Here is an 18,020-nt window from a genome sequence, read left to right on the forward strand (position 1 = left end):
GCGGGTTACCTCTCCTATGTGGTTTGCGAGCTATTGCATAGGAGCGGGGGTTTTATCCTATGCGCACCCAAAGGGTAGCGGCTGCGGGTTTCCCTTGTCATCAAAAAAAAAAAAAGAAGGCACAATGTTTCATAGGTTTATAAAACAATAGGGTACTTCAAAAAGAATAATCCCAATAACTATCTATACCAGCTACATAGACAAGCGATATATCTGTCCCTGTATCAGCCAAAATCTATAAACAATAGGGAAGACATCAATAAGAAGTCCACCATCCTGTCCACAAACTACGCAACAATTAGACTTAATGTTAGTGTTGAAAAAATGCCTAAAACGTCCTCTTCATATTATTAAATAAAGCATCACATATGCCTTGCAGTGCCAAAATCCATAATGAAAAACTATTATTCCTCGTAAGTCATAACAGCCTCTTCTAATGGAATTTCCTCTTCCATGCGCACCACATGGAATGAAATACCGTGCAAGTGTAAATTGCACATTGCTTACACCAAACGACATATTTTAAATCCAAAAACTCAAAGATCAAAAGTAAGTTTGAAACCTTTTGTAGCCAGATGGAATCCACCATTACAACATCCATCAATCAATCATTCTACTATGCTCAACCCAAACTATATGGGGTTAACAGTATGAGTCATCTATGCCTTATCCGGACCTATCTCATCCAACACTAATTAAATAAGTATCTTTTAAGGCAAATAGCCACTGACAGAAGGCGACAAATTATACAAGGAGTTGCTAAGAAACTTCCAAGAAAGAAAATAAAGCTAATAAACATGTGCAAATGTAACAATATATCAATCTCCACTTCTCTCCATATGTGAATATAAGAAATACCAGATAGAAATTTGAAAAGACCGAACTTTGCAATATAAAATCCAGCGCCTGCAAGACTACACAATTATGCATCATAAAATCTAATCGTAAATGTTTTAAAAAAAAAAAAACTAAAGATCCTCAACATATTCTAATAAGGAACCATCCAACAGTGCCAAATTCAGAAATAGAAAACTATTCACTTTCATAACAGCTTCCTCTAATCCCTCTTCCAACCACGGGGTATGAACACACCGTGCAAGTATAATTGCACAACACTTGCACCAATCTACATATTTTAAACCTAAACTCAAGGATCAAAAGGTATTCCGAACTTTGGTCAAAACGAAACAGCAGCCACCAGTAAAGGTCAACCCATCTTTCATCAATCATAGATGCTTCAATCTCAAATTAGATGGTTATACTAACCCTCTGTATCCAACTGATCAAACAAATGAATGCTCAAATCCAATTCAAAGAAACAATTATAGCTAAACTATGTTTTGTTTTACAGTGAATTCACAACAACCTTCCTCCATTGAATCGCAATACGCTTAGCCAAATTCAAAACAATAACAAATACTAATTAACCTGCTTCAAGTAACAATACAACAATCTCCATCTATTAAACTACCAACAATGGTAAAATCAATCAACAAATTTGCAATAAAAAGGGTGATATGGGTGACGAACCGCGAAGAGAACTGTAGCAACAATACTTTGAACAACCTGTTGAAGAAGAACCCCTTTAACAACCTCTTTCTTGGTAACCAAATTCTTCTCATCTTCATCTTTCTTAGTATGCAACCTATAATTCTCCATACCCCCAAGCAAACAATACAATCCTGAATAAACCCAATACACCACTATTGGCAAAATAGTCCCCAACAATTCATCTGACACATGTAATCCTCCTCTAAGAACATCATTATCAATACTCATATCTCCTTAAAACACAAGATTCTTGAAAACTATGATAAAAAGATTCAAACTTTAACCAAATAAAACAAGAATCTTGAATACTATGACAAAAAGATCCAAACTTTATGCAGTTAAAACAAGATTATGAGGGAACTGTGAAAAGGGATTTCACATTTATGTAAAACAAGAGTTTATTTATGGTAAAATGGGGGATTTGGAACTAGGGTTTTCAGAGGAGGTGGATTAAAAATTGAATTCTCTCCCAAAATTGAAATTGGAAGGAATTCAAGAAAACACAAAAGTGTAAAGCAGGCAAAAAAAAAAAAAGAACGGGAAAAAAGAATCCTAATGATGATCTATTTCTGGTTGGTTATGTTTGTGACTTTTGTGATTTGAAGTATTAACAAAAAGGACATTATTATTGTTATCATCAACATATATGAGGAATCTAGAAAAACTTTTTCGACAAGGAGTGCTAATAATAATAATTGTATAACTATTTTTTTCATAAAATAGATAATATTTCCTTTTATGGATTGAATAAATTAATTTTGAGATCTAATAACTTTTTTTTTTAATTGTAGGTCAAATCTTTCAAGATATTTTTATTTGTATGCTTTGACTTTTGTTAAAATTATTAAGGTTATGCTGAATAATGTTTTTTTCTAGGAGCAAGGATGGAGATAGACAATTACTTTCAGTTTTCTTTTGTAAAAAATATGACGTTCAAGTCAATTTGTATATATCTTAATTAATTTTATCAACAATTGTTTATTTGATGAATTTTTTTTACTTATACTGTTCATATAACGAAAATATGTATGTCAGAGTATCTTTAATTATGACTTTTGGAAGGCAAAACTTTTTAGAGAATGTTGCATAAGTTTTGTAGTATTTTATTTGCGGATAAGATTCTATAGAAAATTTTATCTTGATTCGTGACTTATGTCATTGAACTTATGTCTTGTGGCATAATTTGTGCCACTAAACTTATGTCTTAGGACATAAATTGTGTCATTTAATTTGTGCCTTATTACATAACTCGTATTATTGAATGTATGTTTTGTAGCATAACTTGTATCATTAAACTTATGTTCTGGACATTACTCATTAAACGTATGCCTTGAGACGTAAATTGTGTTAATAAACTTATGACATACGACATTATTTGTACCACTTATGCCTTGAACTATAACTTGTCACTTGACTTATGTTTTGGACATAACTTATGCTATTAAACTTATGCCTTGAAGATTTTTTTACTGACAAAACTAATTTTTGATCATTTTTTTGTTACTTAAAACTCTTAAAGATTAAAATAAAAAATTAATAATTTTAAAGAACAAAAAATAAAGAAAACACCAAAATTGGGATAATGGTGAGAATCATAAGTGTAAAGTGGCCTGTCGGAGGTACATATATAATAATAAATTTTGAGAGAAGCATAATGATGGAGTGGTAAGTACTTTTTCATCCTTAATTAGATGTTTTGAGTTGAGTCCTTTTGAGTACATAATCATCTTTGTTAAGAAGCAATGTGATTTTCGACGTGAATTCGAATTTAATCAAGCTACAATATAGATACCAAATACAGAAGGGAAAACTAAAAAAAACTTAAAAAATTTGAGAGATGTGAATACGTGTTGAACAAACATAGGAACAACGCGGAACCATCGGCATCCCCAGTTTCATTTTAACTACTTGGCTACTTGGCTGCTTGGCTTTTAGTGACTTTCAACTTCTTAATTCATTACAGGCAGCTTAGGGTGAGGCCGGGTATCAATATCGAAAAATTGGATGGATCAAATTGATATGGTTCTTCAATTTCAGTTTAGGTTTGATTTTTTTTTTAGAAGTTTAATTCTTCGATTCAACGTTTAGTATAAAGATATCTTCGATTATGATAGATTTAAACAATATTTTAGTACAAAATTTGTGTACCTTTGATTGTTGCAGCGAAATGAATTTCATGAATTGAATGACTTGCTCCAGATCCTTCTTTGTATCACTAGGAAACAAAGATAGTGTTTCACAAACTAAAAGCCCCTTTTGTTGGATGCCTTTTTCTTATGAGAAGATGTCACTTTTTTGATGAGTTTTCTGTTTTGCTTTGTTTTTCAATCTCTTTTCTGAAGAGCATACAACATATATTTAAAAAATGGATTTGTTTACGTTGGAGCAGTTACTATGTAACTATTCTCACCCCTATTTTAAATTAGCACTTATCCATTTTACAAACAACAACTTCGGGTCGGGTCGGTCGATCCACATGATGACCCATGACCCAAAATTTACATCTCCCACTTCACACATGGTAGACAAGATCCAAGCCAACACAACATCAACTAGACACACAATTCATACGACAAATTGTTTGTGCGACCTGTGAGTATCAAGAGCTTACCTTTAAGGTTTTATAGCCCCACATAGGAATCCAATCACATGGAATTCACTACTTATATGAGAATACTATTACTCACAATACCCCAGACTTTATTCACTACTTCAGTAGTTATTTATTTATTCGATCCCCGATTCTCTTAAAGAGGTTAACTCAAGTTCATGTTTAACTTTATACATACACTCAATACCAATTTGCTTAGTGCAATAGCCGACTTGTGTATATAAGTTTATTATTCAATTAATTGTCTTTCCTTTCTACTTGAATCTATTTGTTCCTATCCAACTGCTTTCCTAGACATTCACTGCATTGTCGAATCATTCATGGCTATTAATAACATGCTAAAGTAGCAACATCGATTGAAACTTCAAAAAACAACAAAAGGTCAAAGGGTAATTCATTGAAAAGTCATTTTAATTTTTTGGGGTCTCACACAATGAAGAAGCACGAAACATTCTTTCATTGACCCACTGATCGCTTGACACATGTGGTATGAAACACATGCTACGATGTTTTCACCTTATACTGGTGTATGTGTCTCATTCTTCCGATTATCCAATATTGTACAGACCTTGGTCTAAACACCTTTAAGTGTTTATCCCTAGTTTCTCTCTTCAGTATTCCTTAAACTCATATTCTTAGAGAAACTCTTGTCTGACTCATAAAACAAGTCATAATATGGTGGTGAAACTTATCTCTTCATGTTCCTCGACGTAAGAGGTGATTGCTCGTGTGAGAGAGTCAATCTCGCAACTTGTTCGACACACTTTATTTCTTACAAAATATCACATGCATATTATATTTGAATATAAATCCAATAATAGTATATAGAAGATAATATTATAATTATTAAGTTATTTTACAATACTGAAATATCATCAAATCCTACACAAATCTAGAGTCGTAACATGTTTTTCAAACAAGTCTCTAGAGATGACCTTCATAAATGGATCAACTATCATTTCACGTGTAGAAATGTATTACAAAGTTATTTCTCCATTTGCTACTACGTCTCTCACAAAGTTTACTTGATGTCAAGATGTTTTGTCTTGTTGTGATGCTTAGGATCTTTTGTGTATGCGATAGCCGCTTGACTATCACAATATAGAATCATGGGGCCCTTAGAATTCTTTGCAATACTCAAATATTCAAAGAATCTCTTTTGTCATGCCCCGCGCCTAAGGCCCGAGCGAAACTGGCACTCGAGAACCATTGTTGGCCCCAAGCGAACCTTTGGCATGACTTACTTACTTAGCGGAAGAATTTAAGCATTAAGGAAAGAACTCAAATGCAAGACAACTCAACTGTCTCAAACTAAACTCATAATGTTTTAGAAATAAATATTTAACTTAGCCAAAATAGAGACTCAAATCTGAACATAAGCCAATAACAAAGTAAAGACAAATGAACTAACTAGTTGTCTATCTATGAAGCCTATAACCAACTGAGATGGATGTCGGGACAAGACTCACGACATCCTACTGAACTAAAATAATGAAAGCAATAAAAGGGATCCTCCGGAAGCAAGGAAGCTCACTAACAAACTAGAGCTCCCTAGAATCAACGATGCGCTGGATGCTTATCCTGATTACCTGTGTCTGCATCATAAGAAGATGCAGGCCAAATGGCATCAGTACATTGAATGTACGAGTATGCGAGAGGAATTCTAAAACAAGACATAAGATTGAAAGGAACTGAAGAACTTTCCTGGCTCAACTCAATTAAACACAACTGAACTGATTTCAATATAAAATAGTGTAAATAAATTAAGTATAAAGAAAAGCTTTAAAACATGATTTTCAACTCTATGTATTTAGAAATACAATAATAACTCTGTATATATGCAAAGATACAAATATGAAATCTGTTTGTATATGAAAATACAAATATTTTTTATGTATACAAAAATACAAAATACTGTTGTGAGAATTTCTCTAACCGACAACCATCCCTTAAGAGCTATCGTGATGATACAACATTTTGCCTCACGCTGCCAGGGCCGTCCTGTACCTTGCCGAGAGTATAGAACCTGAACTACTAAGTGGATCCACTAGTCTATGCTAAAAAGCACTAATGAATCATCTAAAAAGTATGACCCTTTTCTACCCATGGTGGCTACATGGTTTATGGGGACTCTGAGTTGTCTGAACTCTCCCCCATATCGGTGCTCAATACTACTTCCAAAATATGATACCAGCTCTTATGTTTTAAAAAAACATACTTCTTTCTGTGATTTGAGATAATTGCTCAAAATCTTAGCTCAAAGGCTCTTCTTGGAAATCAAAGTTTCCTCTCTTGCTTAATTGTGAAAGCACTTACTCTTTTCGGAAAACTAGCTCAAAGGCTCTTTGGAAATCAAGATTTCCTTTTCTTGTTTAAATGTGAATACATTTTAACTCTTTGGGAATACATGGTCCCCATATACTTTTGAAGAAATGAACTTTAACTTTACTCTTTACTTAACTCAAAACTCAAGTCTTAAAACAAAGTCAAATCATTTGTAAAAGACTTTTGGAAGACTCTATGAACTTCTCTTGACTTGACTCTTAACTTCTCTTGACTTGACTCTTAACTGATCTTTGAATTGAATTATGGATTCAAGGATTGATATTTGTGATAGGAAAGATCTCATGATGTTTAGGAGTGTTTTTAGATAGTTAAACATAAGAAATGGTTGAAAAACACTGTCTGGGAAGAAAGTCCGCGACACAGAGATGCATTTAATAATTTGGTCGCGAAATAAATTTTGAGGCAGAACGGTCCGTGAGACGAAGAAGAATTATGAATTCTAAAGAACAGGTTCGTGTCACGGACCTGGTATGCAGATTCTGCCGACTTGTTCCTTCTTCGTTTTCAAACCCCAAATCGCCTAAATTCGATTCTTTTTCTCCAATTCTCTTTAGATTCAGATACCCATCATATGTACTCAAGAATCTAATCAAACACAACTCTAAAATCGACCTTAAACTCTCAAGAACTCCTAGATCTCATCCCAAATTCAAGAACAAAAGTAAATTCAAGAACACACATCAAGAACATTCAACTTTCAACTTTTAGGACGAATTCATGCTGAATTAAACATGTTTGGCGCGTGGGTGAATGAACCCAACGCTGTGTGAAGTCACATACCTCGTAGGGATCATCCTTTGACGAAATCCACAAGCGATTCTTGAAGAACTTGACAATTCTTTCTCCTTCTCCTCCTTTCTCTTCTTCTTTTCTCTTCTCTAGAACCCTAACTCAATATCGTAAAAGCGTAAACTAAATCCTATCAGTTTAGACCCCAATTAATTACCAAAAAATGAAATTAAGTCATGGGGTATGGAAAAGACCATAATGCCCTTTTAAAATCCGGGTTAGACTTTCCTTATTTGAACAACTCAACTTCAAATAGACATATCTCATTCATACGAACTCAGAATTGTGCAAACTCAGTGGTGTTGGAAAGATTATTCCAAGATATTTCCTACGATATATGGAAACACACCTAAATCATCCTGAACTAGGAGTTATGGTTCGTTTGAAGTTGACCAAAAATCCAACTTAACATACTTAACAAATTTTCCAGATTTTTTTTCTTTCAAAAATGACTATTTCCAATTTTTTAACTTTTCTAGTTCTTTCTAGTTACGGGGTGTTACAATATCTTCCCCTTGGGAACATTTGTCCTCGAATGAGGTTACTCTTACTAGGCTAAGGGCGTCACATCAAACATACAGTTCAAACACCTAACAAGCGCAATGCAATTACAACATACCAACTTATAAATAAAATGCCAAGAAAACTATTAGTACTTTAATATGGAACTTCTCCGGATTCGAAGAGATGTGGATATCTCTTCTTCATATCCTCTTCAGCTTCCCAAGTGGCTTCCTCAACAAATTGGTTCCTCCGAAGGGCTTTGACTGATGCTACTTCCTTAGTCCTCAACTTGTGAACTTGGCGATCTAGAATTTGGACAGGAATCTCCGTATAAGATAAGCTATCCTTGATCCCAATATCTTCAGTTGGTATGATCTATGAAGGATCACCCATGCACTTCTTCAACATGGAGATGTGGAAGACTGGATGAACCGCGGCTAACTCTTGTGGTAGCTCCAACTCATAAGCTACATTACCTACCCTTTTCGATATTCTGTAAGGGCCAATATACCGGGGACTAAGCTTCCCCTTCTTACCAAATCTCATAACACCCTTTATGGGTAAAACTTTCAAGTATACCCAATCATCTACTTCAAACTCTAACTTCCTTCTTTTAACATCGGTGTAGGATTTCTGATGACTTTATGCTGTTTTCAACCTCTCTTGAACCAGTTTCACTTTTTTCATAGCTTGATGGACAAAATCTGGTCCTATCAACCCTGCTTCACCAACTTCAAATCATCCAATATGAGATCTGCACCCTCTCCCTTAAAGAGCTTCATAAGAATCCATTTGGATGCTAACATGGTAACTATTGTTGTAAGCAAACTCAATGAGAGGTAGGTGATGATCCCAATTACCCTTGCAATCAATCACATAATCTACCTTGATACCTCAAAACACCATCTCCCCCTTGTTCAAAAGCCATCACTTTTTGCTTGTGAACACTTGCCTTTAATTCAAGTAATAAAAGATCTTGATCTTGCTTCTCTTTTACTTCTGACACTAATGATGATTCAGCCCCATTCATCACCACTACTTCTCCTTTTGTGGAATCCATTAATCAAACTCCTAATCGTGCAAGTCCATGCATATCTTTTGCTAACTCTTTCTTATCTTCCTCAAAATGGGAGGTACTACCCATAGACAACCTGCTTTAGGTATCAACAACAACATTATCCTTACTTGGGTGTTAAAGAATACTTATGTCATAATCCTTGAGTAATTCTAACCACCTTCTTTGTCTGAGATTAAACTCTTTCTGAGTAAACACATACTGAAGACTCTTGTGATCTGTGAACACATGCCCATGAACACCATAAAGATAATGGCGCCATATTTTTAAAGAAAATACTACGACAGCCAATTCTAGATAATGGGTTGGGTAATTCTTCTCATGAACTTTCAACTGTCTGGAGGCATAACCTATAACTTTGTCAATCTGCATTAACACACAACCCACCAACTCTAGACGCATCATAATAGATAACAAAGCCTTGGGTACCTTCTGGTAAGGTCAATACTGGGGCAGTAGTTAACCTCTTTTTCAATTCCTGAAAGCTTTTCTCACAAGCTTGAGACCATTAAAACTTCACCGTCTTCTGAGTTAACTTGGTCAAAGGGGATGAAATAGATGAGAACCCCTCTACGAACCTTTTATAATAGCCAGCTAAACCTAAGAAACTCCTAATATCAGTTGGAGATATGGGTCTAGTTCAATTCTGCACTGCCTCTATTTTCTGAGTATCAACTTTAGTTCCCTCTCCAAACATAATGTGGCCTAAGAATGCCACAGACTCAAGACAAAACTCACACTTAGAGAACTTAGCATACAACTCTTTATCCTTTAGAGTTTGGAGAACTATTCTGAGATGACTAGCATGATCTTTTTCATTCCTCGAATAGATTAGTATGTCATCAATAAATGCGATAACAAAAATATCTAAATAAGGCTTGAATACTCTATTCATCAGGTCCATGAATGCTGCAGGCGCATTGGTCAAACCAAAGGACATAACCAAAACTCATAATGACCATAACGAGTTCTGAATGCTGTCTTTGGAATATCACATTCCCTTACTCTTAACTGATGGTAGCCAGATTTGAGATCTATCTTAGAGAAACAAGTAGCACCCTAAAGCTGATCGAAAAGATCATCAATCCTTAGGAGAGTATATTTGTTCTTGATAGTAACCTTGTTCAACTGGCGATAGTCTATTACACATCCTAAGGGAACCATCCTTCTTTCTCACAAATAAGATCGGAGCGCCCCAAGGTGAGACACTTGGTCGAATGAAACATTTATCTAGGATATCTTTCAACTGCTTCTTCAACTCCTTTAACTTTACTGGTGCCATTATGTATGGTGGAATAGATATAGGACGAGTGTCTGGAAGAATATCTATACCGAAGTCTATTTCTCTCTCAAGAGGGACTCCGGGAAGATCATCAGGAAAGACTTCTAGAAACTCTTTTACTACTGAAACTGACTTAATATGAGGTATTTCAACACTAGATTCATTAACTCGGACTAAGTGATAGACACACCCCTTGGAAACGAACTTTCTTGCCTTAAGGTACAAAATAAAATGACCCTTAGGCACTGCTGAGCTGTTTTTTCCACTCAATAACTGGCTCATTAGGAAATTGAAACTTGACAACTCGAGTTCTATAATCCACTGAGGCATGAGGCTAGTCCATACCAAGAATGACATCAAAATCTACCATGTCTAACTCAACTAAATAAGCCATAGTGCTCTTGTGATTGACGAAAATGGGACAATCATGATAGACTCTTTCTGCTAGAATGGACTCACCAACAGGTGTAGAAACACTGAAGGGCTCACTAAGTTGCTCAGGAAGAACATCAAAATTCATTGCAACATAAGGAGTTACAAAGGATAAACTCGCTCCTGGCGAGTCCTCTTACTTTTGGCGATTAGTGATAGCTTACAGACGGTTTCCTCCTCTGCCTGCCCCTAAATTAGCTCCTCTAGATGCAGCTCTGTTTGGTGGAGAAACTGAAGAAGACTAGGCACTATCACCTCATTACCATTACTTTGCTAGTTCTTTGGACATTCTCGCATGAAATGACCATTCTGGCCACACTTGAAACATCCAGTGGAGACATCACGACACATCCCTTAGTGGTTCCTACCACACTTAGCACATGCAGGAATCTTAGTACCCCCTTGTGCCATACTACCTTGGGACTGTGCATGTCTAGCTCTGAAAATTTGGGAATTCTGACTATTGTACTCACATTTGCTCCTTGGTGCAGGTGCACTAACAGGTGATGGAGTAGGTCCCTTCTACATATGTTGGAAAGAAGACTGGTTCGCCTTACTCTTTTGCTGCTCGGATTCATTCCTTGATGTCTTAACTCTCTAGTTCTTAAACTCTTCCCTATCCCTTAGCTTGTCCTCCTTAAATTATTGCACATGGATTATCAGCCTTGCTATGTCCATGTCACCTATTAGCATGGCTGCCTTACCTTTCTTACTTGAAAGATAAGACAACCCAACAACAAACATATTCATCCTACTCCTCATATCCGCAACCATCTCTGGAGCATAGCGGGAAAGTTGGGTGAACTTAAGCCCATACTCATGGACGCTCAAAGGATCCTGCTTAAGTGTGAGAAACTCTCTTATCTTTGCCTCTCTTAGCTCACGGGGAAAGAAGCGTCCCATGAAGGCATTCTCAAACATAGCCCAACTCACAATCGATTACGCGCAAGCACGAGGTAGAAAGAAACTTTATAAAGATGAACTCTATCGCACAAAATGAGTAAGAAAGAAGTGAGATAATTTCCTAACTTTTGTAGCCTCCTAATTATAGAGGTGGCGCACTTCACACCGATAACTAGGACTCTACAGATACGGCCTCAGAGACTCCCTAGGACTCTTGAACTCTGTGCTCTGATACCAGGTTTGTCACTCCCCGAGCCTACGCCCCGGGTGGGACTAGAACTCAAGAACCATTACTGGCCCCAAGCGAACCCTTGGCCTGACTTACTTACTCATCGGAAGACTTTAAGCATTAAGGAAAGAACTCAAATGCAAGATAACTCAACTGTCTCAAACTAAACTCATAATGTTTTAGAAATAAATATTTAACTTAGCCAAAATGGCGACTCAAATCTAAACATAAGCCAATAACAAAGTAAAGAAAAATGAACTAACTAACTATCTATGTATGAAGCCTCTAAACAACTGAGATGGATGTCGGGACAAGACCCACGATATCCTAATGAACTAAAATACTGAAAGCAATAAAAGGGATCCTTCGGAAGCAAGGAGGCTCACCAACAAACTCTAGAGCTCCCTAGAATCAACGATGCGTTGGATGTTGATCCTGGTTACCTGTGTCTGCATCATAAGAAGATGTAGGCTAAATGGCATCAGTACATTGAATGTACGAGTATGCTAGGGGAATACTAAAACAAGACATAAGATTGAAAGGAACTGAAGAACTTACCTGGCTCAACTCAACTCAACTGATTTCAGTATAAAGCAGTGTAAATAAATGCAATATAAAGAAATGCTTTAAAACATGGTTTTCAACTCTATGTATTTAGATATACAATAATCACTCTGTATGTAAGCAAAGATACAATATGAACTCTGTTTGTATATGAAAATTTAAATATTTCTGATGTATATAAAAATACGAAATACTGTTGTAGGAATTTCTCTAATCGACAACCATCACTTAAGAGCTATTGTGATGATCCAATGTTTTGCCTCACGCTGCCAGGGCCGTCATATACCTTATCGGGGGTATAGAACATGAACTACTAAGTGGATCCACTAGTCTATGCTAAAAGCACTAAGAAATCATCTAAAAAGTATGACCCTTTTCTACCCATAGTGGCTACATAGTTTATGGGGGTTGTGAGTTGTTTGAACTCTCCCCCATATCGGTGCTCAATACTACTCCTAAAATATGATAATAGATCTTATGTTTTAAAAAAACATACTTCCTTCTGTGATTTAAGATAATTGCTCAAAAACTTAGCTTAAAGGCTCTTCTTGGAAATCAAAGTTTCCTCTTTTCCTTAATTTTGAAAGCACTTACTCTTTTCTAAAAACTAGCTCAAAGGCTCTTTGGAAATCAAGGTTTCCTTTTCTTGTTTAAATGTGAAAACATTTTAACTCTTTGGGAATACATAATCCTCATATACTTTTGAAGAAATGAACTTCAACTTTACTCAACTGAAAACTCAAGTCTTAAAACAAAGTCAAATCATTTATAAAAGACTTTTGGAGACTCTATGAACTTCTCTTGACTTAGGTATTAACTTCTCTTGACTTGACTCTTAACTGATCCTTGAATTGAATTATGGATTCAAGGATTGATATTTGTGATAGGAAAGATCTCATGATGTTTAGTAGTATTTTTAAATAGTTAAACATGAGAAACAGTTGAAAAATACAGTCTAGGAAGCAAGTTTGCGACGCGGAGATACATTTAATAATTTGGTCGCGAAATAAATTTTGAGGCAGAACGGTCCGTGACTGCTCCGTGACGCGAAGAAGAATTATCAATTCTAAGAAACAGGTCCGCGATGCGGACCTGGTACCCAGATTCTTCCTACTTGTTCCTTTTTCATTTTCAAACCCGAAATTGCCTAAATTCGATTCTTTTTCTCCAATTCTCTTTAGATTCAGATACCCATCATATATACTCAAAAATCTAATCAAACACAACTCTAAAATTGATCTTAAACTCTCAAGAACTCCTAGATCTCATCCCATATTCAAGAACAAAAGTAAATTCAAGAACATACATCAAGAACATTCAACTTTCAACTTTTAGGACGAATTCATGATGAATTAAACATGTTTAGTGCATGGGTGAATGAACCTAACGCTGTGTGAATTAACATACCTCGTAGGGATCACCCCTTGACAAAATACACAAGCGATTCTTGAAGAACTTGACGATTCTTGCTCATTCTCCTCCTTTCTCTGCTTTTTTCCTCTTTTCTAGAACCCTAATTCAATATCGTAAAAGCGTAAATTGAATCATATTAGTTTAGACCCCAATTAATTACCAAAAAATGAAATTAAGTCATGGGGTATTGAAAAGACCATAATGCCCTTCTAAAATTCGGGTTAGACTTTCTTTTTTTGAACAACCCAACTTCAAATGGGAATATCTCACTCATACAAACTCGGAATCGCGCAAACTCAGCGGCGTTGTAAAGATTATTCCAAGATATTTCTTGCGATATCTGGAAACACACCTAAATCATCCTGATGTAGGAGTTATGGTCGTTTGAAGTTGACCAAAAATCCAACTTCATACTTAACAAATTTCCAGATTTTTATATTCTTTCCAAAAATGACTATTTCCAATTTTTTAACTTCTTTCTAGTTCTTCCTAGTTACGGGGTGTTACATCTTTAACCAAACAACTTCTTGTATTGTAGACGCACAAGCCACGAATTCAGATTCCATAGTTGAAAGAGTTGTGCAAGTTTGCTTCTTACTTTTTCATGAAATAGAACCACCATTTAGTAAGAAAGCATAACCGGATATTGCTTTTCTATCATTCAGGTCAACAACCCAATCAATATCTATATAACCTCTTATGAATAAATCAACTTCATTATAACACAGTGTATGATCCGTAGTTTCCTTCATGTATCGAAATATTATCTTTATTGCTTTCCAATGATCTCTTCCAGGATTGGATTGATACCTGCTAAGCAGATTCACGAAAATGTACGGGTGAGTACACATCATAGCATACATCAAACTCCCGATATATAATTTGTTTCACCTATATATTTCATATCAAATGATTTTGAAAGTCATGACTTGACAGTTTTCACATACTCCAAATTATTTTTAGCTAATAAAATATCATCTATGTAAAGAGAAAGAAGTACAAAATTTTCATTGGACATTTTCACATAGATGCAATGATCTTCATCGATCATGGTGAAATCAAATGACATCACCTCTTTATGAAATCTCAGGTGCCACTGCCTTGAAGATTGCTTTAGTCCATAAATTGATCTTTTCAATTTATAAACTTTCTTTTCTTAGCCTTTAACAACGAAACCTACTGGTTGTTCCATGTAGATTTTCTCATTTAATTCTCCATCGAGAAAAGAGGTCTTCACATCCATTTGGTGTAATTCTAGATCTAAACGTGCAACAATAGCTAAAATTAATTGTATAGAGGTAAACTTCAGAACTGGTGAAAATTTTTCCTCTTAGTCTATTCCAACTTATTGAGTAAAACCTTTTGCCACTAATCATGCTTTGTGTCTTTCTATTGACTCATCCGATTTGTGTTTAACTTGGAGAATCCATTTTTTCCAATAACTTTACGTTCCTTAGAAAGGTCAATCAGATTCCAAACTTTGTTAGTTTTCATAGACTCTAATTCTTCTTTCATCCTTTTTAACCATTCATCCCTTTTATGGCTTGATAAGGCCTCAGTTACATAATTAGGTCCGTCCAATTCTATGAGAGATACCAAGAAAACACAATCCTCAATCTCATAAGACCGTTTAGGTAGATCTTTTCTTGTACTCTTACATATTTGAGGTTCGGACTCCTCTATAGGATTTTGGGATTCATAACGCCCACTTAAACCAGGAATCATTTCTTGATCTATTGAATTATCAAGTATGCCTGAAGACATTATCTGATCTTCTTAATTCAACATCTCATATAGAGGCTCACCTTCATTAATTTCATCCTCTTTGGGAAATCATTTTCCTAAAATCTGACATCTCATGATACAATTTTAGTAGTACTTTCATCCTCCAATTCCTCAATAAACACTTACCCTTTGGAGTGCTCTGAGTATCTTATAAAGATACATTTTTTTCCTTTCGGACTCAATTTACCAAACTTACCAAAATGATCTTTGATATATGCAGCACAACCCTAAGGTCGTAGATCATTTAGGTTTGTTTTATGACTAGTCCAAAGTTCATAAAGATTCGAAGATACTGATTTAGAAGGCACCTTATTCAATATGTAAGTCACATTCAATATGCATCTCCCAGAAAGAGATTGATAAATTTGCGCAATCATTGACCTAGTCATATCCAATAAAGTTCTATTCCTTTTTTCAGCTACACCATTTTGTTGAGGTGTATAAGGAGTAGTTAACTGTCTGATTATATTTTATTAGGAAAATATATTTTGGACTGGTTTAGAGTCGCCACTTAATTTTAAAGCAAATTAAGAAAACTGTTGTTTTCAAAAGACTAAAACAGGAATCTAGTGAAAACTTTAAAAAGGGTTCGAGGTTCTTATTAACATTTCTAGGAAGGTTTTAAAAACACCTAGAATGTCCACTAATGTGGTTATCCCACAATTAATTATTTGGCTAAAATAATTTTAACTTAACTCGATTTGCAAAATTGAACTATTTTATAGTTGAAACTATTTTAAAGGGGAAAAGGGGAAATATTTAAACATTATCTAAGCGAGCTATCTTGCAAAATTTATTTCTTTAGGTCTTGTTAAGAGTTGATTGGTTTAGTTAATTTTTTAAAATCGAAATGGACGTCTTTCGGGGATTTGAATTGTTGATCTTAAGACTAATGACAAATATTAACAAGTAAATAAACGTAAAAAAATAAAGAGGGAAAGAGACTTGGGCCCAAATCTGATTTTTCTGTCCGCCTGGGCCAGTATTTGGGCCCATTTTCATTTTGGGCCGAACCATCAGAATCACCTGCACCTGTCCTAAACTAACATAAAAAGAATCATCTCTTTTGGACTTTTGGCCCAAAATTTTTTACCTGTGCTAAGAACTAACACAATAATAATAATAAATAATGACAAGGGGGCTTAGGCCCAAAAATAACAAAATACAATTTCTCAAAGAAGAGTGGGCCAAAGGCCCAAACTTTAATTTCTCGATTTATTGCCTCTTTCAACTTCGGAATCTGTTCGTCATTTTTTTAATAGGCCGACTGACTCGGATAAAAGATTGGGCCTCCGTGACCCAATGAGAAAATGCAGGGGTAGAGTCCATGAGGACTCGGACAAATTTCACATGCAACAAAAACAAGTAAACTTATGAATAACAACCCACATGATTTAATATAAGAAAATAAAGGGGAGTAATAATCACTACTGCCCAATTGTCACGATGGGAAATAATAAAAAAAAACAATTGATTAGGATTAGCATTCGACAAGCTCTAATGTTGTATTGTATATATTGATTGTTGATAGGAATATATTATTATATTATAAAATGGAATTGAAGAACATATGTATAGTAATTGCTTCCACGTGAAAGCTGATGGCAAATTTTGGACAAACATTGTTGACCACTGAGTAGTGATATGTTAGAATTGGAATTGGGTTAGAGGTGTAATTTGAATTCATATTATTATTATAATGTTAGGGGTAAGAAGATTGAGGTGCTGCATTTAAACAAATAAAAAAACTGCTACTGCATGTGACCAGGCTACTGGCAATTCATTTTCATACTAATAAAAGGTGTCATGCCCATAACAATCAATGCCGATAAATTTGCGCTTCAAGTAGTATTAACAACACAATTTAAACTTCAACAACACTAACATATGGAAGATAAGACAAGACAATCAGGCCCTATGTTAACTCAAACTCGCAAGCAGTAACTATTTGAATATCAACTATTGAACCAAAGAGGGGTGAACAGATTATTCCAAGCAGTGGGAGAACAAACTCCAAAACATCAGGAAGAGGGAGAATTAGACAGCCCAAATACCATTCTCGAAAGGGACTTAGATACATACATTAACGCCATTTTTAGCATGCTTTGTAGAAAAGAAAGATGAATAAAAACATGAAAGAAAACGAAAAATCTAAGAAGAACAACATCAAAGAGACAAGAGACAGAACAAGCCAACATGGTGAGACGATCAGAAAAGGAGAAATAAGCATTGCAGCTAAGAAAGCCAGCTAGCAGATCAACAAGCGATAAATGAAATAAACACACAAGTTCCATATTAACTAATTTTAAAAAACAAATCTAGTCCTATTTTGAAACGGAAATCACATTAGCATACCAAGAATAGGGTCAAAATAATAACCACGAAAGAACTATTTCAGTTATCCTAGCCTGCATCGAGCCAGACAAGCAACCCAACCATAAAGAGAAAACAAATAAATGCAAAAATCGAAAGAAAACTCCAGCTCAAAGAACCATAAAATTTCAGCTTTTAGTTTGCTAGAAAAGGCTCATTTTAA

The 18,020-nt window shown here is 35.2% G+C and overlaps 1 protein-coding gene across 3 annotated transcripts in view; it reads right to left on the minus strand.

Annotated features, from left to right (window-relative positions):
- Window positions 1–18,020, minus strand: part of LOC125864367 (sphinganine C4-monooxygenase 1-like) — a 752,368-nt gene that overhangs the window by 3,114 nt on the left and 731,234 nt on the right. For 2 of the 3 annotated variants that reach the window (XM_049544356.1, XM_049544350.1), the window contains exon 2: window positions 1,531–1,784. In XM_049544356.1, coding sequence (XP_049400313.1) covers window positions 1,531–1,779 — 249 coding nt within the window. In that variant the 5' untranslated portion in view covers window positions 1,780–1,784. Of the gene's footprint in view, window positions 1–1,530; window positions 2,272–18,020 lie in introns of those variants that run through there. The other variant, XM_049544345.1, reaches the window with a different exon arrangement.

Source organism: Solanum stenotomum, chromosome 1 (assembly GCF_019186545.1).
Source record: "Solanum stenotomum isolate F172 chromosome 1, ASM1918654v1, whole genome shotgun sequence".
Lineage (NCBI taxonomy): Eukaryota > Viridiplantae > Streptophyta > Magnoliopsida > Solanales > Solanaceae > Solanum > Solanum stenotomum.